The 24,338-nt window shown below is 42.7% G+C and overlaps 2 protein-coding genes across 2 annotated transcripts in view; one reads left to right on the top strand and one right to left on the bottom strand.

The window, feature by feature from the left end:
* The window catches only part of LOC122927370 (hydroxysteroid 11-beta-dehydrogenase 1-like protein), an 83,811-nt gene extending 76,416 nt beyond the window's left edge, over positions 1-7,395 (bottom strand). The window contains exon 1 of the mRNA XM_044279165.1: positions 7,255-7,395. Coding sequence (XP_044135100.1) covers positions 7,255-7,336 — 82 coding nt within the window. The 5' untranslated portion in view covers positions 7,337-7,395. The remainder of the gene's footprint in view (positions 1-7,254) is intronic.
* A 5,348-nt stretch (positions 7,396-12,743) lies between these two features.
* MICOS13 (mitochondrial contact site and cristae organizing system subunit 13) lies at positions 12,744-23,867 on the top strand. The gene is made up of 4 exons (XM_044285018.1): positions 12,744-12,847; positions 13,317-13,473; positions 21,263-21,314; positions 23,727-23,867. Exons 1-4 carry the CDS (start codon positions 12,819-12,821, stop codon positions 23,822-23,824), a joined length of 336 nt encoding a protein of 111 aa, XP_044140953.1. The 5' UTR covers positions 12,744-12,818; the 3' UTR covers positions 23,825-23,867.
* The last annotated feature ends 471 nt before the right edge of the window (positions 23,868-24,338 follow it).

The raw sequence follows: 24,338 nt of genomic DNA on the forward strand, positions 1-24,338 counted from the left end.
AGAGTCCAGGAGATTATGAGAATGGAGGATCTTACTTCATCACTGAGGCACACTGAGAAGAGATTCTCCAAAACGTGGAGTCACTGGTTGATCTTTTATGACTCGGCTGAATGTAAAGCCCTTCTAACACCTGAGCGAGAGTAAAGGTTTGTGTATGCTGCCCCCCCTTTCCTTTGCCCCTCCTATCCTTCCTCCCTCTTTCCTCCCCTGTATCCCCTTCTCCGTGTCTGCATTATGTTTGCATTCAGTTTGCATATTTCTGTTCCACAGTTGGTTGTGGTTTTCCCGAGTAGGGTTCTATAATTGCACGACCAGTCGATTGTCATTTATTTTACCTGTGATTTGTAACTGAGAGGTGTTTACCGTCAGTCTCATTGCGTGTCATGCTTTGGGATTATTTCTTTTTACCATGCTTTGATACTGAGATGTATTCAATATCAGTCTCATTGCTTGTTTTGCTTTACTCTAATGAAAATTGGAAAATTTAAATAAAGAATTTACAACAAAAAAAAAGAATTGTTAACAAAAAAAAAAAAAAAAATCACATAACCTAAACCCTCAGGTGAACACCCAAAAACAAAAAGTGTGTAAAAAAAAAAAGCCATTTACATCACAAAAAGTGTAATACCAAGTGATCAAAAAGTCATATGCACTTTAAAATAGTACCAATCAAACCGTAATCTCATACCGAAAAAAATTAGCCCCTAGATAAGACAGTCGCCAAAAAATAAAAATAAACTCCAGAATATGGAGACACTAAAAAAAACTTTTTTTTCAAAAATGCTTTATTATGTATAACTGAAACAAACAACCCAAAAAAGTAATCAGTCACATCCGTAACAAACTGCTCTATAAAAATACCACAGCTTGCCTCACAAAAAGTGTAATATAGGGCAACCCAAAATCATATGTACCCTAAAATAGTACCAACAAAACTGCCACCTTATCCCGTAGTTTCCAAAACTAGGATTTTTTGGGGGAGTTTTTACTCTAGGGGTGCATCAGGGGGTCTTTAAATGTGACATGGCAACTTAAAATTATCCTAGTGAAATCTGCCTTACAAAAACCATATGGCGTTCCCTTCCTTCTGCGCCCTGCCAGTGTGCCCGCACAGCAGTTTACGACCACATATCGATTGTTTCTGTAAACTACAGAATCAGGGCAATAAATATTGAGTTTTGTTTGTATGTTAAACCTTGCTTTGTTACTGGAAAAAATTGTAAATCTGCCAAAAAAGTGAAATTCTGAAATTTCATCTACATTTTCCTTTAATTCTTGTGGAACACCTAAAGGGTAAACAAAGTTCGAAAAATCTGTTTTGAATACCTTGAGGGGTGTAGTTTCTAAAATGGGGTAATTTATGGGTGGTTTCTAATATGTAAGCCCCAGAAAGTGACCTCATAACTAAACTGGTCCTGAAAAAATTGGGTTTTGGATTTTGTCTTTAGCTGTGTCTTGAAGGGGTTAAAGGTGTTGTACGGTTTATTTATATTGATGACCTATTCTCAGGATAGGTAATTAATATCAGATTGGCGGGGGCCTGCCTGAGGGCACCCCCGCTGATCAGCTCGTACGAGCACTGCCTTCTCTTCTCTGTTTACCTGTTCGCCGTCGCACCAACAGCAATAAGCAGGTGTAATTACATCTCAACCGTCCCATTCACTTCAGTGAACAGCAGATAGTGGCAAATAGATAGAGAAAGGCGCTCATAGGGTAAATATGTTTGATTGAATTATCCACAAACAGTGAGAAATGGTTTGCTCACCTATTGTGGTTGCACCAATTTGGGCGCAACCACAATGAAGGCTAAGTGAAGATGGTCAGCGGTTGGCGCAGCCTGGGTTTGTCCGTTCACCTTGGGCGGGAGCCACTCCACCACTCTGGTACAACAGTAGAAATAAGTAGACGCTGGACCTTTTAAGCCGAACATATGGACAGCAGGAGGCGCACTCTCACAACCGGTTGTTTAGCAATTTTCAGTTTATTTGTAGACAATGCGTTTCGGGGTACTACTGACCCCTTTATCAAGTCTCGGATTAATCAGCAGAGCGGGTGGCATGGCTGGAGTTCAGCATCAGCATCCTCCAAGTGCTGAGAAACTCTAGCCGTGCCATCTACTCTGCTGATTAATCCGAGACTTGATAAAGGGGTCAGTAGTACCCGAAACGCGCTGTCTACAAATAAACTGAAAATGGCTAAACAACCGGTTGTGAGAGTACACCTCCTGCTGTCCATATGTTTGGCTCAAAAGGTCCAGTGTCTACATGAGGAGTTTGGAGAAATGATGGCTGGAGGTACTATGTTTGTATGGTTGGTACCATGGCTGTGGACACCATGGCCTTGGGATTATGGCTGATATGGAGCACTATGGCTGGCATTATTGGTCAAATGTTGTGGGCATTATTGCCAACCTTACTGTATTTGGCTGTAGACTTTATGGCTGCTATTAATTGGCACTATTAATGGAATTTTGCGCTGCTGGTTTAGGTTCTTATCTTAAAGTATAATATTATAAGGGTTATATGTCTGGTTTGAGTCCACTATGTAGGTATATGGGCACTATGTCTCATATACTATATAGGATGTAATTTTACTTTACCTTGTATTTTACATACACTATGTCACCATGTTCTCATTAAAGTGTTACCGCCAGAGTTGCTCCCAGGTCTGTCTCATGGCAGTATTTAACCCTTTCAGCTCTGGAGAGGTTTTACTTTTTCACTCCCTGCCTTTCTGGGGCCATAACTTTTTTATTTTTCCGTTCACATAGCCATATGAGGTCTTGTTTTTTGAGGCACAAGTTGCACTTTCAAATTGCCCCATTTAATATTGCACGCGATGTACTGGGGAGCTAAAAAAAAAATATTCCAAATGGGGTGAAATAAAAAATAAAAAACGCAATTCTGCAACAGTTTTATGGGTTTGTTTTTACAGCGTTCCCTATACAGTAAAACTGATCAGTTACTTTCATTCTCCGCAACCAGAGACGCCGGAGCCCAGAAACGCCGCAGCAGAGAAAGACGCCGAGGAAACATCGGGACACGTGCGCACCAACGCTTCTCAGGATCGGATCATCGCCCCTACTCACCAAGGGACCGCCAGCATAGAACACTGACAGCCGCCACTTGGGACCTACTACTAATGGGGTAAGACCGTTCCAGACTTTATATGGCTGTCATAACTGTATCCAGGACACAAAAGAGGGATACCAATATCCATAATAAGAACAGCCATCTGATATATCTTACCCACGGCTTTTATCTTCTTTTTAAACTGGATATCTGAGACGTCATTATTAACTGTGTACTGTGCACATTGACGTATACATTAGAAGACCTACTATACAGACTGATCACCTGTATGAGTAGGCAATCTATATTATACAGTGATATATTTCACTTGAGTACATATTTTATCTTATCCGAGTACGTATCTTTATCTCAACACCACATTACCTTGTGGTATTTTCTATCTGAGTACCACATAGGTTTACATCTGCATTAAGAAATCAGTCTGTGACAGATCGATCCCATAGTTGAAGATAATAGCATCCAGTCAACCTCACTTAGGCTACTTTCACACTCGCGTTTTGTGCTGATCCGTCATGGACGGAAACTTTCAGATAATACAACCGTCTGCATCCGTTCAGAACGGATCCGTTTGTATTATCTTTAACATAGCCAAGACGGATCCGTCTTGAACACCATTGAAAGTCAACGGAGGACGGATGCGTTTTCTATTGTGCCAGATTGTGTCAGAGAAAACGGATCCGTCCCCATTGACTTACATTGTGTGCCAGGACACAGCGTTTTGTTGTCCGTCTCCTAAGCGGAATGGTGACTGAACTGATGCAAACTGATGCGTTCTGAGCGGATCCTTTTCCATTCAGAATGCATTAGAATGCAAACTGATCCGTTTTGGACCGCTTGTGAGAGCCCTGAACGGATCTCACAAACAGAAAGCCAAAACGCCAGTGTGAAAGTAGACTTACTTATAATGGGTTTTGATATTTTGGAATCTGAGATGGAGGTTCCGACTAGAACCTCTGATGCACATGTGAACCTAGCCTCAATTCACTGCTTAACTCCATCCTGAGAGGCAGAGATAAGATGGAGTCCAAGCTTTACTGAGTGATCAGATTACAGATACAGCCCACAGGTGTCTACAGAGAACTGAGGGGGAGTGAGAAGCTGCAGAGACAGAGATACAGAAACACAGAGGGGCTGCAGCTGGGTCTAGTAAATGTTTTACTGTCTCACCACAGTGATCCATGGGGGTATGCCACAGTGGTAGGGGAGCAGGACTGCTTCTCTACGTGTGCTGTGTATAGATGACATTATAGCAGCTAGTCTCCACCCCCTCTGCAGTTCAGTAAAGGGGTTGTGTCACTTCAGCAAGTGGCATTTATTATGTAGAGAAAGTTAATACAAGGCAGTTACTAATGTATTGTGATTGTCCATATTGCTTCCTTAACTGGCTGGATTCATTTTTCCATCACATTATACACTGCTCGTTTCCATGGTTAGGACCACCATGCAATCCATCAGTGGTGGCTTTGCTTAAACACTATAGGAAAAAGCGCCAGCCACTCTGGTGGCCAGGACTGTGGGAGCACGTGTAGGCTGGTGCTTTTTCCTATAGTGTGGTGGTCTTATAGAGGGTGTCTTCATAACCCCTGGATACAAGCAATGTATAATGTGATGGAAAAATGAATCCAGCCAGCAAAGGAGGCAATATGGACAATAATAATACATTAGTAAGTGCCTTGTATTAACTTTCTCTACATAATAAATGCTATTAGGGTTTATTCACACGACAAAGCAAATTGCGGATCTGTGAAACACTGATACAGGCCGTGTGTGTTCCGTATTTTGTGGACCACATATGGCCGCGCTATATAGAAAATGCCTATTCTTCTGACAAGAATAGGACATTTTCGATATTTTTGCAGGCCCGTGGAACGGAACAACAGATGCAGACAGTAAACGGTGAAATGAATGGGTTTACACGTGTGCGGACCCAGAATTACGGTCGTGTGAATGCACCCTTAGCTGAAGTTGCACAACTCCTTTAAGAGAAAGCTGAGAATGGAGATGGTGCCTGCAGACGGGATAGCTGATGATAAATGCAAGCTATTAGTCATATACTGGCCAAATATAGTGCTACTCCTCATGTAGACACACCAAAGCTTACTCTAAAAAGTCATGTGAAACGATAGGAATGCTTTAAATGTGAAGATCAGAGACATTGCCAGCAGATTGGTATTTGCTATTGCCATAGCAACCAAAGAGCACCAGAATCCTCTCCTGCAAAGCTCCTATAGTGGAGAGACTTCCGGTGCCCTCTGGTTACCTTGGTAACAGTACCGTGCAATTTCCCGATTCCTACTCCCACTTTCACATTTAAAGGGGTTCTCCGGGAATTAAGAAATCGAAAATACTTAAATATTACTTTATTATAAATATATTCCCAAACACCTTTCATTAAGCATAATGGCTTGTTTTGTCTGTGAGCAATCATTAGGAGAAATAAAATGGTGGCCGTCCTATTAGTACACAAAAAAAATTTCCTAATTACACAGGAGGACAAGTTACTTCACAACACTGAGGTAAAGAGCTGCCTCATCCTACTCTCTGCTCTACTTGTCAGGGATTATGGTCCTGAATACAGTTTAATAAGATCTTCAGCTGAATCTCTATAGGAATGGAGTTCATGAGGAGACATAAAGTGCAAGCTGGGGGTAATGAGCAGCAGCTCTTGTATGCAGTCTCCATTACCACAGTCTGTCCTGTCCGTCCTCTCTGTACTTCATGTCTCCTCATAAACTCCATTCCTACAGAGATGCAGATGAAGATCTTATCATCTGTATTCAGGATCATAATCCCTGACAAGCTGAGCATAAAGGAGGATGAGGCAGCTCTTTACCTCAGTGTTGTGAAGTAACTTGTCCTCTTGTGTGATTAGGACAGGTTTTGTGTGTGCTAATAGGATGGCGGCCATTTTATTTCTCCTAATGATTGCTCCCCAGACAAAACGAGCCATTATAACTAATGAAAGGTATTTGGAAACAGATTTATAATAAAGTAATATTTAAGTATTTTTATAATTCTCTGAGAACTTCTTTAAAGGGCTATTCTGGTTACACAAAGTAGTATCTATGTTACAGAGTTTTACCGTGCAAATGGCTCATTAATATAATGTTATTACCAATTTTACAGTCTTTATATGTAATAAAGTACCGTTTTGGGCAGCCAGCCTTTTGTTTGTTCAAAGTTTTCCACGGATACGACCTATAGTTTTCGGTGTAGCATGGTCGAGCATGCATAGTTGTTCTATGCCAAGCTTACTTCCTCATAAGCAGGGTGAGATGAGCGTTTGCCTTTTAAGAAAAGCTTGGGGGGCATTTAAGCTACGCCCACTTATGGACAGTTTATTAGCTCCACCCATTTTGGCCCGACACAGTGCAAGAAAATTATTGGCAATGTTTGTTTCCAGCTCATGTGATGTAGTGGAAAGCACCATAACAGTAAGAGCGGATTACAGATCACAACAGGAGAACAGTAGTAGGACAGAAGGGTAATGCTGGACCCCTGAAAACTGTTTCTGTGTGGGTTAAGACTTTGACACATTGCAGCATAACAGTGCAGTTTAAAAAAATAGCTTACATAACCGGAATACCCCTTTAAGGCTAAATTCACATGATCAGGATTGCGTGCAGATTTTCTGAGCGGAAAATCCGCACCGTAGGTCATGTACATTGCATTCTATGAGAATTTGAAATTCTCATGTACAGAATGCAGATTTTTTTCTGTGCGAATTTTGACCTACGGTGCGGGTTGTCTGTTTATGGTAAACACTAAAATCACAGTGTTTGGTCTCTAAAATGGACGTGGGGCAATGCAAAGGAGCAGTATTTATCACCATAAAAGCAATTCAGCTGAATCCCGGTTCCATACGTTCTTGGTATTGCATAGGGAACATCCTCATGCAGTTACACAAACCCATGCACTGCCTGTGTTATATCCACACGTCACTGAAGTACTGTGGGTTTGGGTGTGGCAAATCGACAGCATTGTACTGTACCAGCAAAGTGAAGGAAACTTTCTGAAATCTCACCCATAAACTGCGTAAAAAATACATTGACCTGCGGTGGGTCAATTTATACTGTAGATCTCCACTGTGGATTCCACCCTTCGCAATCGAGAAGGTTTTTTGTCATGGTCAGGGTAAAAAAAATCTATTAATTTTATTTACCTGGATCAAAGGTGTCCCTGTACAGATATCCCAATACAGCCACAAATGCGACCAAGCTCAATCCTTTTATTTTCAAGCCCATGTTGGAACTTGATATACTTCAGTGCAGAAGGTCTGTCAAGCAAAGTACTTTCTGTGTGGACTCTTGTCCTTATAAGCAGGATCAGCCAGCTACAGTATAGTACTTCAGAGATCACGTGGTAGAAATTACCATTGCATATCTGCAGTTCAGTGATTTAACCCTGGACCTGCCAGCACTCTAGCAGAATGATCTAAACCAGGCATGCTCAACCTGCAGCCCTCCAGCTGTTGCAAAACTACAACTCCCAGCATGCCCGAACAGTCTATAGCTATCAGCCTACAGCAGGGCTTTGTGGGAGTTGTAGTTTTACAACAGCTGGAGGGCTGCAGGTTGAGCATGCCTGATCTAAACAGACACCCCATACATTGTAACTCTCCTACCCACATGGTTACGTAGCATGTAAATGACCTGAAACATGGAATAATGTAGGCTGTAGATACATATCAGCAACCCATGAAATAATAGAAGAACACAAAGAAGGGAAGGGACCTCAGTAGTAGAAACATGAATGTGCCTTCTCCTATAGATATATAGGGTACAAAGTGTAAGGTCAACGATGCCTGCATAGAATTGGCTTAGCTTTCTTATGGCTGATTGTTCCTAGCTGCCAAGAAAATGTTTATTCAGCTCCAATGGCACTCCCAGAAGTCTTCATTCATTCCTTTTATGATTATTGTAATAACCCACAATCCACAACTTCTTCCTCCCACAGTCTCTGAACTTGCTGGCCCTTACGGAAACCTGGCTTAAACCTTCTCACACTGCCTCGCCTGCCGCATTATCCTATTGTGGACTTCCCTTCTCTGATACCCTCAGACCTGATGACAGGCATGGAGGAGGAGTAGGCACACTACTTTCTCCACCGTGCACATTTCAGGTCATTCCTCCTGTACCCTCTATCTCATTCCACTCTTTTGAGATCCATACCATCAGACTCTTCCATCCATTCCCACTGCAAGTTGCTGTTGTCTATTGTCCCCCAGTGGTGCTCCAGATGTGCAAAACGCTTATGGAGAAATCATGAATATGAGCAGACTTCCTCTGTTATAAATTGATGCTTAAAACCTACAATTCAGCCCTTAACATTGCCAAACAGAACTATGTACTTCACCTCTCTTACAGTATCTCCTCACTCTCAAATAACCCAAAACGACTTTTTGACACTTTTCATTCCCTTCTAAATCCTAAAGTTCACGTACCCATCACTGACCTCTGTGCTGATGACACAGCCATTTACTTCAGAGACAAGACTGGTAACATCCGGCAGCAAAAATTCTCCCAGTCCCCAACAAATTTCAATCCTCCTCCCTCCCACATGCTTTCTCTCTTATAACAGGTGAAGAAGTCTCCAGGCTTCTCTCTTCTTCTCAACCACTGACCTAAAACAGTGATCCTATTCCCTTACACCTTCTTCAGTCCCTCTCCCCAGCTGTTTTTACTCACCTTACTATGATACTTACCCTCTCTCTTCTGGTATCTGTTCATCCTCTTTCAAACATTCTGTAATAACCCCACTACAAAAAAAAAACCATCTCTAAACTCCTGTAACGTCTTGTCTACACTTGCTTAAAAAGCTATCTTTCTGCAAGCTATCTTCTTGGCGACTATTCTCTACTTATTCTTCTGGATCTCTCTGCATAGTTTCATACGGTAGACCACAAACTCCTCCTCACCATACTCCATTCAATAGGCGTTAAGGACACTACTCTCGCCTGGTTCTCTTTCTATCACTCTGGCCGCTCCTTTAGTGTATAATTCACTGCCTCTACTTCTTCTCCTCTTCTTCTTCATGTTGGGGTTCCTCAGGGTTCAGTCCTAGGTCCCCTACTATTCTGTCTCTACAGACCCCATCAGATAAACTATCAGTAGATCTGGCTTTCAGTACCATGTCAACTATTCTCTTCATCCCCTGACATCACCCCTGCTTTACTACAAAACACCAGAAATTGTCTGGCAGCTGTCTCTAACATCATGTCCTCTTCTGTATCTAAAACTGAACCTCTCAAAAACTGAAATTCTTATCTTTCAACTATCTACTAACCAACCTAAAATTGATATTTTAATTTTGGTCTGCAGAACTATCATGGACAGCACGCCTGCTCTCTTGGGGGCATTTTTTATTCGGATATTTCCCCATATCCAATCACTTGCACTCTCTTGTCTCCTGCACCTAAAGAACATTTCCAGAATCTGCCCTTTTTGGAAATGGCCAAAACTCTTGTTGCTTTGATTCATTCTCATCATGACTACTGTAATTAATTACTAATTGGTCTTCCTCTCACTAAACTCTCCCCCTTCAGTGTGTCCTAAATGCTGCAGCCAGGCTCATCTGTCTGTCCACCCACTAAACTGATGCCCCTAGCCTGTGCCAGTCACTTTATTGGTTGCCCATCGACCACAGAATACAGTTCAAACCTGTCACCCTCACCCACAAAGCTCTCCAGTGCTGCAACTCCATACATCTCCTCCCTCATTTCCATCTACCATCCTACTTGTCCATTCTGCCAGTGATCTAAGACTAACATCCTCCATAATTCGTATTGCTAACTCCTGTCATCAAGACTTTTCCCAAGCTGAACCATCTCTCTGGAATGCTCTACAACCGAATATCAGGTCAATTCACAACTTCCCTACCTTCAAACATGCTTTAAAATCACATTTTCTCAGGCAGGCTTATCAAGCTTCTACATTTTTAAAACCAGCACCTCTATTTGAATACTTTTGTAATTGCGTGCAATAATACATGTTTTATAGCCACTGAGCTATTCAATCAAATGTATCTGGTGGTCACACATACTGAGTTCCGTTCTTGAAATGCCACCAGCTATGACAGAGAGACTGCTGCAGCAAAAATGACATGCCCCTGAGAAAAGACACACACCCCTGGGCTGCAGCAGAAAGGACATGCTTACTCCTTGTGCTGTGCAAAGAATGGAGCTCTGGATTCATATGAGGTACAGGGCTAGTTCTATCTACTAAATGATATCTGATAACTCTGTCTAAGGCCTCATGCACATGACCGTTGTGTGCATCCGTGGCCGTGTTCCGTTTTCCGTGATTTTCTGCGGACCCATTGACTTTCAATGGGTCCGTTGAAAACTCGGAAAATGCACCGTTGTCCTATTTTTGACCTGTCCTATTTTTTGATGAACAACGGTTCACGGACCAATTCAAGTCAATGGGTCTGTGAAAAACCACGGATGCACACAAGATTGTCATCCGCGTCAGTGATCCGTGTCCGTAGGCTACTTTCATACAGACGGATCCGAAGATCCGTCTGCATAAAAGCTTTTTCAGATCTAAGTTTTCACTTCGTGAAAACTCAGATCTGACAGTATATTCTAACACAGAGGCGTTCCCATGGTGATGGGGACGCTTCAAGTTAGAATATACTACGAACTGTGTACATGGGGGCTTACAGGGGGCTGTGATCAGCACAATTAACCCCTCAGGTGCCGCACCTGAGGGGTTAATTGTGCGTATCATAGCCCCCTGTAAGAGATCAGGTGCTGGCAGGCAGCAGACCCCCCTCCCTCCCCAGTTTTAAATTCATTGGTGGCCAGTGCAGCCCCCCCTCTACTGTATTAATTTCATTGGTGGCCAGTGCGGCCCCCCTCCCCTGTATTCATTTCATTGGTGGCCAGTGCGCCCCCCCCGGCATTAATTTCATTGGTGGCCAGTGCAGCCTCCCCTCTCCCCCATCATTGGTGGCAGCGGAGAGTTCCGATCGGAGTCCCAGTTTAATCGCTGGGCTCCGATCGGTAACCATGGCAACCAGGACGCTACTGCAGTCCTGGTTGCCATGGTTACTTAGCAATATTAGAAGCATTATACTTACCTGCTGCGATGTCTGTGACCGGCCGGGCGCTCCTCCTACTGGTAAGTGACAGGTCTGTGCTATAAGCAATGCGCCGCACAGACCTGTCACTTACCAGTAGGAGGAGCTCCCGGCCGGTCACAGACAGCGCAGCAGGTAAGTATAATGCTTCTAATATTGCTAAGTAACCATGGAAACCAGGACTGCAGTAGCGTCCTGGTTGCCATGGTTACCGATCGGAGCCCCAGCGATTAAACTGGGACTCCGATCGAAACTCTCCACTGCCACCAATGATGAGGGGGAGAGGGGTGGCCGCACTGGCCACCAATGAAATGAATACAGTAGCGGGGGGGCGAGGGGGCCCGACCTGGCCACCAATGAAATTAATACAGTAGAGGGAGGGAGGGGGGCCGCAATGGTCACCAATGAAATTATTCTAGTAGAGGGAGGGGGGGGGCGCACTGGCAGACAAAAGTCCTGCATGTACTACTTTCGTCTCCGCTCCAAAATCATCTTCTGAGCGTAAACCTAACAGACCCTATTATAGTCTATGGGGTCCGTAGGCTCCGCTCGGCTCAGTTATGTGCCCAATCCGTCCTTTCCGTTCTCCTGCTCCTATAACGGAGCAGGAGAACGGAAAGGCTGAACGCTGGTGTGAACGAAGCCTAACCCACATATGCTTCTGTCATTGCCAACCACTGATGACAGTGATCTGCTGCAACTGTCACATGCTGTACACACCACTGCTGCAGTCTGAAAACAAGCAGAGGTGAGTATACCATATGGTTTTCTTTTCACTATTCTGGGGATGTCCGAGATTTTGGAATATCTTGCATAACCCCATTAAGTCTATGGGCTGTGCACTTTTCCCTTCGCCCTCCCATTCCTGAAAAGGTGGCATGGCTAAGGTCTGCCACATAGAGTAGGCTACGCAAGTAATTTTTCCTGACTACTAGAATTACCTCTTATGTGTTGTCAATTACAAATGGGTACAAATCGGGCCAATTAACAAAATGTTATTGAGGGGCTATTTACATGGGCACGGGTTCAACTGACACAAACTCAAAGCATCATAGGGATCTATACACTTGTGTAAATAGACATTTTTACAATTAATTGGTTAGTTTAGGCCCTCTCCTGACTTGCATACTCCTTCCGATACCTCAGAAATCTTTCTAAATAACGGATCACCATGGAAACTGGACTTTCAGCATCTGCAGACCTCTATGGGCACCAGCAGAATATTTTATTACTAAGAGTTAAATATCCAGGGCACAGCACCCTGACTACCAGAAAAAGCTGCTATACCATGTATCTGCTCTCCTTGCAGTGCCAGCCTCCCTGGTCTGCTAAACCAGGGTCACTGGGTTACCAGCTTTGGCAAAAAGGTAAGTTTTTGTGTGAAAACGAAACCAGCTTTAAATGTAAATGCAAAAAAATGGCTGAACAACAAGCCAAGTTTGGCGCAGATATACCAGTCACAGAACGGGCCCCGTTCACTGAGCCCCTAACAACCCGCCATAACCATACACTCCCTGTAACGGCCGTGCCTCACGGCGCAGCTAGGAGGGTGTCAAAGAAAACTACAAGTACCAAAGTGCATTGCGCCTCCTTCTCACGTGACCGGAAGCTGCGAGGTTACGGGTGTCCTTGTTGAACAGAGTCATGGCTCCAACTGTGTGGAGGCTGCTGAAGTGAGTGACACCGTTCTTTGCTCTAGCTTTTTGAATACTTCCATTGAACTATGTGGTGACCCTGACCGGGGTTTTTCTCCTCAAATTGCCGCTACGGCAAGTGTTTGCATTGGGGATATAATGCTCTAATGGCTTTGTCGGGTTATCAGGAATTCTGGCGTTTTCAGGGTTAACAGTAATTAAAGGGGTTCTCCAGGACTACAAAAACATGGCTGCTTTTTTTTTTTTTCTTTCGAAAAACAGCACCACCCATGTCCACATGTGTCTGATCTTACAGCTCAGCCCCATTCACTTCAATTGAGCTGAACTGCAATACCAGACACAACCCATGGACAGGTGTGGCGCTGTTTTTGATAGAAAGCAACCATCTTTTGTAGTCCTGGAGGATCCCTTTAAATTCGTTCATGATTGATTAGCAGTTGTACTAGGCAGATTTTCGGGGACTGATGCATTTTACACCTCATTCCAGGTTTACCACAAAGGCACTGGTGGCCGGAGGGGCGGCCTATGTGGCCTATGACTATGGCCTGCTGGGAAATGGTGCTCAAGGCCAGGAAGTTCTGAAGAAGACCTCCACAGCTGTACCCCCTGCGCTACACGAGTGGGCAGATTACTTCGGTGTACAGGTAGATGGGAGAATTGAACTTCTGTGTCTGAGATTTATGGGGACGTGTGCAATAAAGGTGCCTTAAAGGGGTTGGCCGATTTCTAAATATATTTCCTAATGGCTTCTATCTCCTATTTGTTGCCTGACATACATCTGCATGTCCCATCATATCTTGCCCCATTGGTGGTCTACAGTTTGCAGTTTTTATTTATTTTTCTTTTATGGTGTTCACCGCATAGGAGATATTTTTTTTATATTTTAATAGTTTGGACTTTTTTTTTAGCTATGGCAATATGTAATATGTTTATTTATTGTGTGTGTGTGTGTGTGTGTGTGTGTGTGTGTATATATATATATATATATATATATATATATATATATATATATATATATATATATATATCTCATTAGTAAAACTAGAAAAGGGGGTACTTTAATATTCATATTATTTTTTATTTTATTTTATTTATTTATTTAATAACCATTTCCCCCTAAGGCTACTTTAACACTTGCGTTTGGTGCTGATCCGTCATGGATCTGTTCAGATAATACAACCGTCTGCACCCGTTCGGAACGGATCCGTTTGTATTATCTTTAACATTGCCAGGACGGATCCGTCTTGAACACCATTGAAAGTCAATGGAGGACAGATCCGTTTTCTATTGTGTCATAGAAAACGGATCCGTCCCCATTGACTTACATTGTGTGCCAGGACGGATCCGTTTGGCTCAGTTTCGTCAGACAGACACCAAAACGCTGCAAGCAACATTTTGGTGGTTGTCTCCAAAGCGGAATGGAGACTGAACTGATGCAAACTGATGCATTCTGAGCGGATCCTTTTCCATTCAGAATGCATTAGGGCAAAACTGATCCGTTTTGGACCGCTTGTGAGAGCCCTGAACGGATCTCACAAATGGAAAGCCAAAACGCCAGTGTGAAAGTAGCCTTAGGGGCTAGAACCTGGGATCTTTTAATCCCTTGTCCTAGTCACCCTAATAGAGCTCTATTAGGGTAAATAAGACTCTTCCTGCTGCCCTGTGCATAGTACACACCGCAGCAGGGAAATTACCTCCATGATAACCGATCGGAGCTCCGCAACTTCTCTGCTGGGGCTCCGATCGGAACTGCCACCAATGAGGAGGGGACCAGAGGTCGCACTACATTTTTTCCAGAAAAGTAAAAATACTCCTCTTAACAACTTTCAGGAGTATTTTTAGCTGAGGAGGAGTACAAATTTTGTGGTAATTCACATATATAATGCATAGGCCCACATAACGTTATGAGGCTGATATTTCTGCAGAGAAACAATTGCTAGTCTCCCGTGCAGAAATAAATATAGACAATTTTACATTTATCCAACATCATACCCTAAACATAAGACCACTGCTGCCATATACAGCGCACACCATCAGGGATAGACCCCGTCTCCCTTCCATGGCCGAATCAGCTTCTGTATGCCTTTCCTCCTCTAAGACTTCTTCAGAGGGTATTACAGCAGCTGAGGTAGGAACAGACGAGGCTCATTCTAGTTGCCCCTTTCTGGTCAAGGAGAACGTGGTTCACTGAGGAAGCTATCTCTTGTAGATCCCTGGATTCTTCCGGACAGGCAGGATCTGTTTCAGATCCTTCATCTAACATCCTGGTATTTGAAGGGGAAATCCTAGAGCGTCGGGGTCTATCTAAGGAAGTTATATCTACCCTTTTATCATGTAGGAAAGAAGTAACCTCTACTATTTACCTCAGAGTATGGAAGACCTTCTTAAACTTTTCTAAGGTCCCGGTACATCCTTTGAGTTCCCTTCCTATGTCCAAAATTCAGGATTTTTTTTACAGAACGGTCTTGATAGGAACCTAAGACTTAGAACCCTTAAGGTTCAGGTTTCTGCCCTTAGTGCTTTCTTTGATTTCTCTATTGCCAATCGTCCTTGGATTAGGAGGTTCTTTAAAGCGGTCAGTAGGATTAAGCCTGTGATCAGATCTTCTGTTCCACCGTGGGATCTTAATCTAGTTTTATCTAGAATGATTTATCTATTAAAACTGCACTGGGTGAGATTTCTGCCTTTTCAGACTCTCCTTCTTATACTAACATCCTGAAGGACAGAGTGCTCATTAAACCAGAACCTTCTTTTTTACCTAAAGTGGTCTCCCTGCTTCAGAGATCCCAAGACATTGTTCTTCCATCCTTGTGTCAATCCCCAAAGAACGAGAAAGAGGAGACTCCATTGTCTAGAGTCAGACGTTAAAAGATTCCTGTCTGACTATCCAAAAGTGACTGGTCAGTGGAGGAAATCCTCTAGACTACAGTTTGGTGGAAGAAGCAAAAGTAATAAAGTTTCTTCTAGAACTACAGCCAGATGGATAGTGGGGGCTATCGCTTTAGCCTATTCGTCAGCGGGTGAACCTCCACCTTTGGGATTTGGTGCTCACTCAACCAGATCCATTTCTACTTCTTGGGCAGAGAGGGCTGATGCATCTCTAGAACAAATTTGCAGGGCTGCTACCTGGAAGTCTCCGTGTACTTTTTTTCAACACTACAAGTTAGATTTAGACTCTAAGGACCGTCTATCTTTCGGCAGAAAGGTCTTGCAGGCAGTAGTCCCCCCCCCCTCCCCCTAAGCTAGTTACTATTTTAGTCTTCTCTCAAGGGTGCTGTCATGGGTGTAAGGGTAATTCAGGATTACACTTACTGGTAATAGTTTTAGGAAAGGTTTTCACAATTAACTGGTGGTATAGGGGCAGAGCCCCTCCTTAAGAGCTCTCCACAAAAGTTCTTGTCCTTGATGGAGGCGGTGTCTCAAGGGTGCTGTCATGGGCTCATGGAAAAAACGATTACGGTATGCGTAATCCTGAATTTCTGGAGGACCAGCAGCGCACCTAGCGAACTGCTTTTTCGTCTATCCCCTTTACTTCATAACAGGGATTACCTTACTAACCGGCAAGAAACCTGCCCATCTTGTTGCACAGATAATTCGGCTAATCGGAATAACTCACATGGAAACAATCCCTTTAGATGAACTTAAAAGAATGACTGATCTTTTTCTTGTACTTGAAGATGCACACAAAATAGAAGTACATCATACAATTGATGCTCTGTTTCTCCAGATGTACTTGAGGAACAGATCATACTTAGGGGTAATAGGTAAGTCTCTTTTCCCTCAACCACAGTCTTTCTTCACCAAATCACATGTAGTTATCTTAGTGGAAATTAAAAATCGGCTATAAAATCCTTGAAGTACAATTCTGACCTGATTATTTGCGCTGCAGATAAAGGGGGCGGTGTTGTCCTTCTAAACAAAGACGACTGTTTATTAGAATCTATGCGAATTCTGTCTGATACGTATTACATGCTTCTAATAATTGACCCCACTGATACCATTCTGGAAAAATATAAAGCTGTTTTCCAGGAAGCAACTGATCACAATATACTCAATAAAAAAAAAAAAAATTCAAGCAAACTCCTATTACTTACCAAAAATACACAAACGCCTACAACAACCACCTGGCAGACCCATCATCTTAGGGATAGGGCCCATCACATCAAATGTATCTCACTACATAGATCTGTTTCTCCAAGAATACAGTGGATATAAAAAGTTACACACCCTGTTAAAATGTCAGGTTTCTGTGCTGTAAAAAATGAGACAAAGAACTTTTTCCACCCTTTAATGTGACCTATAAACTGCACAACTCAAACTGAAATCTTTTAGGAGGAGGGAAGAAAACAAAAAATGCAACCACATAATTTTATAAGTGTACACACCCTCTTATAACTGGGGATGTAGCTGTGTTCAAAATTAAAGGGCTTCTGTCACCCCACTAAAGTGTTTTTTTTTTTTTTTTTTTGGGCTAGTTAAATTCCTTATACTGCGATATATGAAAATATAATACTCTTACTTACTTTCCTTCAGCAGTTTCTTCTAAAAACAAACTTTTCTAATATGTAAATTAGGTCTCTACCAGCAAGTAGGGCATCTACTTGCTGGTAGCCACCGCAAAAAACCGCCCCCTCGTCGTGTTGATTGACGCTCTTCTCAGAGCGCCTGCGCCGAATGAACACAGGCGCGCGATTTTTGAAATGCTGACAGGGCCGGCCGGAGGAGGAGGAGATCACGGCTGGCCCTAAAAGTAGATTCTATAACAATAAGTAAGTAAAGAATCCTACTGGATATTTCACCTACAGACCCTAGTACCTGAAGGTTCAATGAACTCATAGAACACATTTAAAAATAAGTATTCAGTCTCCCTACCACATGTACTTGTTTATAGATGAATAAATACCTCTTTTAACAGAATTTTCTTTTACAAATACTGATTTTATGCCAGCAACCTTGATTTATTTATTTTAACTCTCATTTGTCACTTAAACTGTATAGTGCTGCACTGTGTGTGTGTGTGTGTGTAAAAAAAAAAAAAATTATATATATATTCTATATACATTACTCACAAAAAGATAGGGATATTTGGCTTGTGGGTGAAATTTCAGGATGAACCTAAAATGCACTCTAACCTTTTAATGTGACCTTCTCTAAACTTTTGAATGCTCATGTCCACCACTTGCTGTTCTCTAACAAGGAGCTTAACAGAAAAATTTACAACAGGTGTTTGATCCATGAATCGCCTAATACATTTCCTGGTTCAATTATAATTGGTATTTAAACAGCCCTCCTCATCATGATGTTCACATTTTGACATGAGTCCACGGCGAAACCTAACAATTGATCCAACAGTACCTCGCTATTGCGAGGCTTCATGCAGGATGTTATCAGATGGAAGTGGCCAATGAGCTTTAAGTGTGACAGTGTGTCATCAGCAGAGATACAGAGAGACTGGAAAAGTCATATAAAGGCATAGAAGTGGACATCCTTTAGCCACACTGATGGCCGCTTCATTGTGAACAATACCCTGCAGAACTGGATGATGAATGCCACACAACTCTAGGCACATTTAAGTGAGGTGAGGGGCACCCAAGTGTCATGTCAGACCATTCGAAACCATTTACATCAACGTGGTCTGCGTGTTAGATGATCTGCAAGGGTACCAGACCACACCACCAAGCACAGGCGTAATCATCTTGCATGGGCCAGGGAGCATCTACGCTGGACAAGGGACCAGCGGGCCTCAGTGCGGTTCACTGATGAAAGTGGATTCATGGTGAGCAGAAATGATGGCCACCAACAATATTGGACACGTCAAGGAGAGCGCTGTTCGTCAGCCTCTGTTGTCACCAGATGAGCCTTTGGTGGTGTTACAGTGTGGGCATGTGTTTCTAGTCAGTACAGAACTGCCCTACACTTTGTGAATGGTACAGTGACCAGCTCATACTACTTGAATAAACATAATTAATCCAGTCATTGTGCCTCATGGACAACAATGAGCCACTGCCAGCTCATCGAGGTCGCATCATTTTGGGAATGGCTGCTGGAGACTGGGGTACCTCAAATGGAGTGGCCTGAACTTTTTCCAGACCTGAATTTCATTGAAAACCTAGGAGATTAGCTGAGTCGCCGTGTAAAGGCTCATAACTCTGTACGCCAGAACCTCAATGATATGAGCAAGAAGAGTGGGATACCACACCTCAGCAGACAATAGGTCAGCTTGTGAACAGTATGCAACATCGTTGTTGAGGTGTAATTGATGCTCTGACATTGATATTTTTTGTGAAGTTATACACACCACTGTGTTTGAGATGAGATCACCATTGCATGCTTCTACTTGAATGCCCTACTTTAATGCTATATCGCTGTAGAGTCAACTTTTTACGTTTTCCATATTTCACCCAAAAGCCAAATATCACTAACTTTTTGTGAGTACTGTATAATATATTTGCACAATGTTTCATTTAGTTTTTATTTATGAATGTATCTATGGACCAAACTTGTCCATCTGTCATTTCCTGTTTTTTAAATTTTGGTGTTGGCCACTCCTCTGGGGCAGCCTGAAGAAGCCGACAAAGCGTTGGTGAAACGCATAGCTAAACTAAGACCTGATGACTTTGTTTCTACTTTTATACTAAAATAAAGTCTATTCTTCAGCTGTAACTTAAAGGGGGTTTTCTCATCTCAGACAAAGGGGGCATATCGCTAGGATAGAAACATAGAATGTGTCGGCAGATAAGAACCATTTGGCCCATCTAGTCTGCCCAATATATCTGAATCCTATGAATAGTCCCTATCTTATATGAAGGATGGCCTTATGCCTATCCCATGCATGCTTAAACTCCTTCACTGTATTTGCAGCTACCACTTCTGCAGGAAGGCTATTCCATGCATCCACTACTCTCTCAGTAAAGTAATACTTCCTTATATTACTTTTAAACCTTTGCCCCTCTGATTTAAAACTGTGTCCTCTTGTGGTAGTTTTTCTTCTTTTAAATATTCTCTCCTCCTTTACCGAGTTGATTCCCTTTATGTATTTAAAAGTTTCTATCATATCCCCTCTGTCTCGTCTTTCTTCCAAGCTATACATGTTAAGGTCTTTTAACCTTTCCTGGTAAGTTTTATCCTGCAATCCATGTACCAGGATATGCCCCCATTGTCTTATGGGTGCGGGTCCCACCGCTGGGACCTGCACCTATATTTAGAACGGAGCCCCGAAACTGAAGGAGAGCGCACTGCACATGTGCAGCCGCCCTCCATTCATTTCTATAGGGCAACCGAAAATAGCCGACAGCTGGCTCGCCTATTGCCGTTTTCCCCATAGAAATGAATGGGAGCATGGGCCGCGCATGCTTGGCCTGCTCCCATTCATTTCTATGGGAGAGGCGGGGATTAGCTCTTGGTGGTGGACAGGCCCTGGGAAATCTGGGGTCCTCCAACCACAGCGCTCCCCGCTCCGTTCTCGATATAGGTGTGGGACCCGCAGCTATCAGTCAATAGGGGCATATCCTAGCGATATGCCCCCATTTTCTAAGATGGGAATACCCCTTTAAGCCAGTTTCTGGCATAAGTTATAGTAAATCTGGCAGGTCAGGCTAAGCCCTGCCCATCCTACTAAGCCCTTTTCTCGCCACTCGCTAGAAAAGTGATAAAGCTTAAAAAGTTTAAAATTATTGCGTACATATGGCGTGCTCCATAATTTTCGACTTTTTTTTTTTTTTTATGCCATTATTGTGGCTAAAAACATTAATAAAATGCCCCCAACTGCATTAAATTACAGCCCTTTTTGTGTGCTTTGTACTTGCTATGTGGCTTGCAGGCACACATTCACAGCAGTGTATTATTAGTTGTTTTGCTGGTGGCTTTCGGTATGTTCAGTTGGTCTCTTTAGCTATACACTTGCTGGTTGTTACCTTGCTGCTGACGGCTCGCAGATCTATATTGAAGCCATAGCACAATTAATTTGAGCTGGTTGTTTAACCCTTGAGTTTTTTAGGGAATTTTGTTAAGTTACGGTATTTTATATTGTTCATAGAGTGAAACAAGGACAAACCTTTTTGCTCTCTGCAATTTGTTTTGTTACCATAGAGGTTACACCCTCACCTCTCTGGGTCCTTTATCTTATTTTATTTTATCCTTTTGTCCACAAACGCTACAGAAGGGAAATGTATCTTTGCAATTGGCTGAGCTAGCCCAATAAGACATTATGTCTGGTTTAACAGTGAATTTCCTGGTGACAAACCACCTTTTAATGTTGCCTTTGTCAAGATACTACTTATATGTTTTTCAAATGTAAATGTCCAGATGGGAATAGCCTAAAAGAAATTCCTAAGGTCTACTACTATCTGGCTATTATATGTATCATTTAGCAATGTAAAATTGCACACAAATGCCCTGATTTGTGTAAAATAATGCATTTATTTTCCCTTGCAGCTTCCATCTACCCCAAAGTTGGATTTCTCCATCTGTGAGTCCTGGAACTGGGGTGAGTATTTTGCCATCGTTAGAACTGCTTCCACCATTCAGCGCAGTTGTCAGGTCAAATGCACCATGCTAAGGGTGTTTCTTCAATACATTGCAGTGGAGCTTACAAACCTTTAGGGCGATTTGTGGCTTTGCACCCAAATGGGCACTGTCGTTTTAACAAACGTTGCATAAATCATTAGTACAAATGAAAATAAGAAACTTTGTAATATATTAGGGGAAAATGCCTCTTTTTCCACTCCCCAGATCCCTCTATTCCTCCGCCTACCTAATGCACTGATCACTCACTCTCAATTCACTGATAAAACCATTCTTAAACCTTATTCACACATCGTTGTTTGATCAGTGATTGTCATCATTGATTGTGAGCCAGGAGTGAAGGCTACAAAAGAGATCAGGTGTACTTGAAAGATCTCCACCAGTTCTGTTTTTAGAGCATCACCTGGTTTTGGCTCAGATTCACTGACCGAACACTGACCGTGTCAGAGATCAGGCAGATCTTCAGCTGCTCTGAGGGATCAGGTTACAGCTGTTGTCTCTAGAATTCTATGGAGAGAAGAAGGAAGGCGTGCCAGATTTAGGGAGACACACAGACAGATATACTGCTGGTTCCAGTACGTTTTACTGTCTCACCCCAGTGCTGCTGTATAATATCCCCCTATGCTGCAGCTTCTAAGGGCTCATTCACACGACTGGTTTGGTTCCGCATCCGTGCCACATTTTTTGCGGCTCGGGTGCGGACACATTTACTTCAATGGGGCTGCAAAAGATGCAGATAGCACTCCGTCTGCTGTCTGCATCCGTTACTCCGTTCCGTGGCCCCGCAAAAATTCTAAGTCATGTCCTATTCTTGTCTGTTTTGCGGACAAGAATAGGCATTTTTATAAAGAGCCTTCCATTCTGCAAATTGCAGAAGGCACACGGGCGGCATCCATGTTTGGCGGATCCGCAATTTGCGGACCCCAAAACACGGCACGGTCATGTGAACAAGCCTTAAGGTTGTGTTACACAGATATGCGAGCAAGATCTCTTCTTCTCTATGTGTGCAGTGTATGGGTGACGAGTTAGCAGCTAGTCTTCGCCTACCAGCATAGGGACAACGGAGAAGTAGAGGGTGCCTCCAGATAGAAAAGCTGTTTCTGTTTCAGAAGAAGCATAACTTCCTAGCTACAAATGTACAAGGCCTCATGCACACGACCGTATGTTCAGTCCGCATCTGTTCACATTTTTTGCGTATCTGATGCGGACTCAATGGGGCCACAAAAGATGTGGTCTGCTTCTTCATGTCCGTTCTGCGGCCCCGCAAAAAGATAGAACATGTCCTATTCTTGTCTGTTTTGCAGACAATAATAGGACATTTCTAGAGAAGTTAAAAAAGAAATGGCTGCATGCTCTTGGCCGGTTTCTATATTTTGCACGTGTGATTATACAGGCTAAACAGAATATTGCTTTCCAAAAGCAGGTCAGACCTGGTGTGTACAATCTGTTTTAGGTTGTGTTCACATCTGTGTCACGGCCTCTGCTTGGATCAATTTTGGCAATTGTGTGACGTCTGACAGTGTGCATTGCTTCCCTTCTGATTACAAGCTGGATGGACCTCTTTGATGGCGTTTGGTTGTTTTGACAGTAAAATTCTTATGACGTATACAGCAAAGCAGATCCATTGGAAGCCATGTTGCAGCCCATGTATAGCATTATAATTAGAGATGAGCGAATCGACTTCGAGCGGGAGCTCTGTACAGTATTAGAATGTATTGGCTCTGATGAGCCAAAGTTTTTTTTTTTTTTTTTTTTACTTTGCGAAATCTCGTAATTTCAGAAATTAATTTATACTGTACCTTGGAACCGAACCAGAGTCCAGGAAATGTTTTTTGCAGTAAAAATAAATTTATGACTTTGCAAAATAATAACTTCGGCTCATCGGAGCCAATACATTCTAATACTGCAGGGAGCTCCTGCTCCGTACAGTATTAGAACGAAGTTTTATGCGAATCCACTTCAGAAGTCAATTCGCTCATCTCTAATTATAATGTATGAGAATAAGGGCTTGTTCACACGACCGTGCCGTGTTTTGCAGTCCGCAAATTGCGTATGCTGCCCGTGTGCCTTACGCAATTTGTGGAATGCACGGCCCTTTATAGAAATGCCTATTCTTGTCCGCAAAATAGACAATAATAGGACATTACTTATCCTTTTTGCTGGGCCATGGAAGGTAGCAACGGATGTGGACAGCACATGGCGTGCTATCCGCATATTTTGCAGCCCCATTGAAGTGAATGGGTCCGCATGTGGAACCAAACCACGGTCGTGTGAATGAGTCCTAAATCAGACGTTGCTCTAGTTAATGATTTTACTTTCTCCTCTCAATGTCCCTTTAAATAATCGGTGTTTCCTGCTGTGGTTTTATTTCTAGGTGTACAGAAGTCTGTGTCTGCTCTCTCTGCAGCCCCAACCAAAGCGTGTGATTACACGGCCGAAGGCTGGAAGTATGTCAAGGATTTGGTCAAGTGAATGCAATCTATTTAAATAAAAAAACTCTTTTATTTATCATTTATATATTTTCAAGTGCATTTCTTACACAGCCTCTGCCTTTGACATTTTAATCTCTTCCACGATATCTGTATGTTCCCTGCCTCGTCTGTGATATTCATCTTCAGTAACCACCTCTGCTGGAGAGTCCATGGCCATTTTATATGGAGAAGGTGTGTACCACAGTACCCTTATAACACACTGTGGTTTCTTCCCATAAAACCTCCTATATTATTTACCTAAAATTACATTTCCAGTACCTTTATGTAAATCATAGGAGGGCTTTGTGGTTTGGATTGAATTCTTGACAGAATTGAACTGTCAACTTCCAGTTATGTGGTGCCAATTGTTAAAGGCTCTGATGCCCTGATCTTCCTGTAACACTGTTTTAGGACTTGGACCGTGACAGCCATCCATACCCTATTTACCAGTATTTATGGCTGTCCTCAAATGTAACTGAATTGAAGAAAAAAAAAGCCAAATGCAGAAAGTTCTC

This window comes from Bufo gargarizans, chromosome 1 (assembly GCF_014858855.1).
Source record: "Bufo gargarizans isolate SCDJY-AF-19 chromosome 1, ASM1485885v1, whole genome shotgun sequence".
Taxonomy (NCBI): Eukaryota; Metazoa; Chordata; class Amphibia; order Anura; family Bufonidae; genus Bufo; species Bufo gargarizans.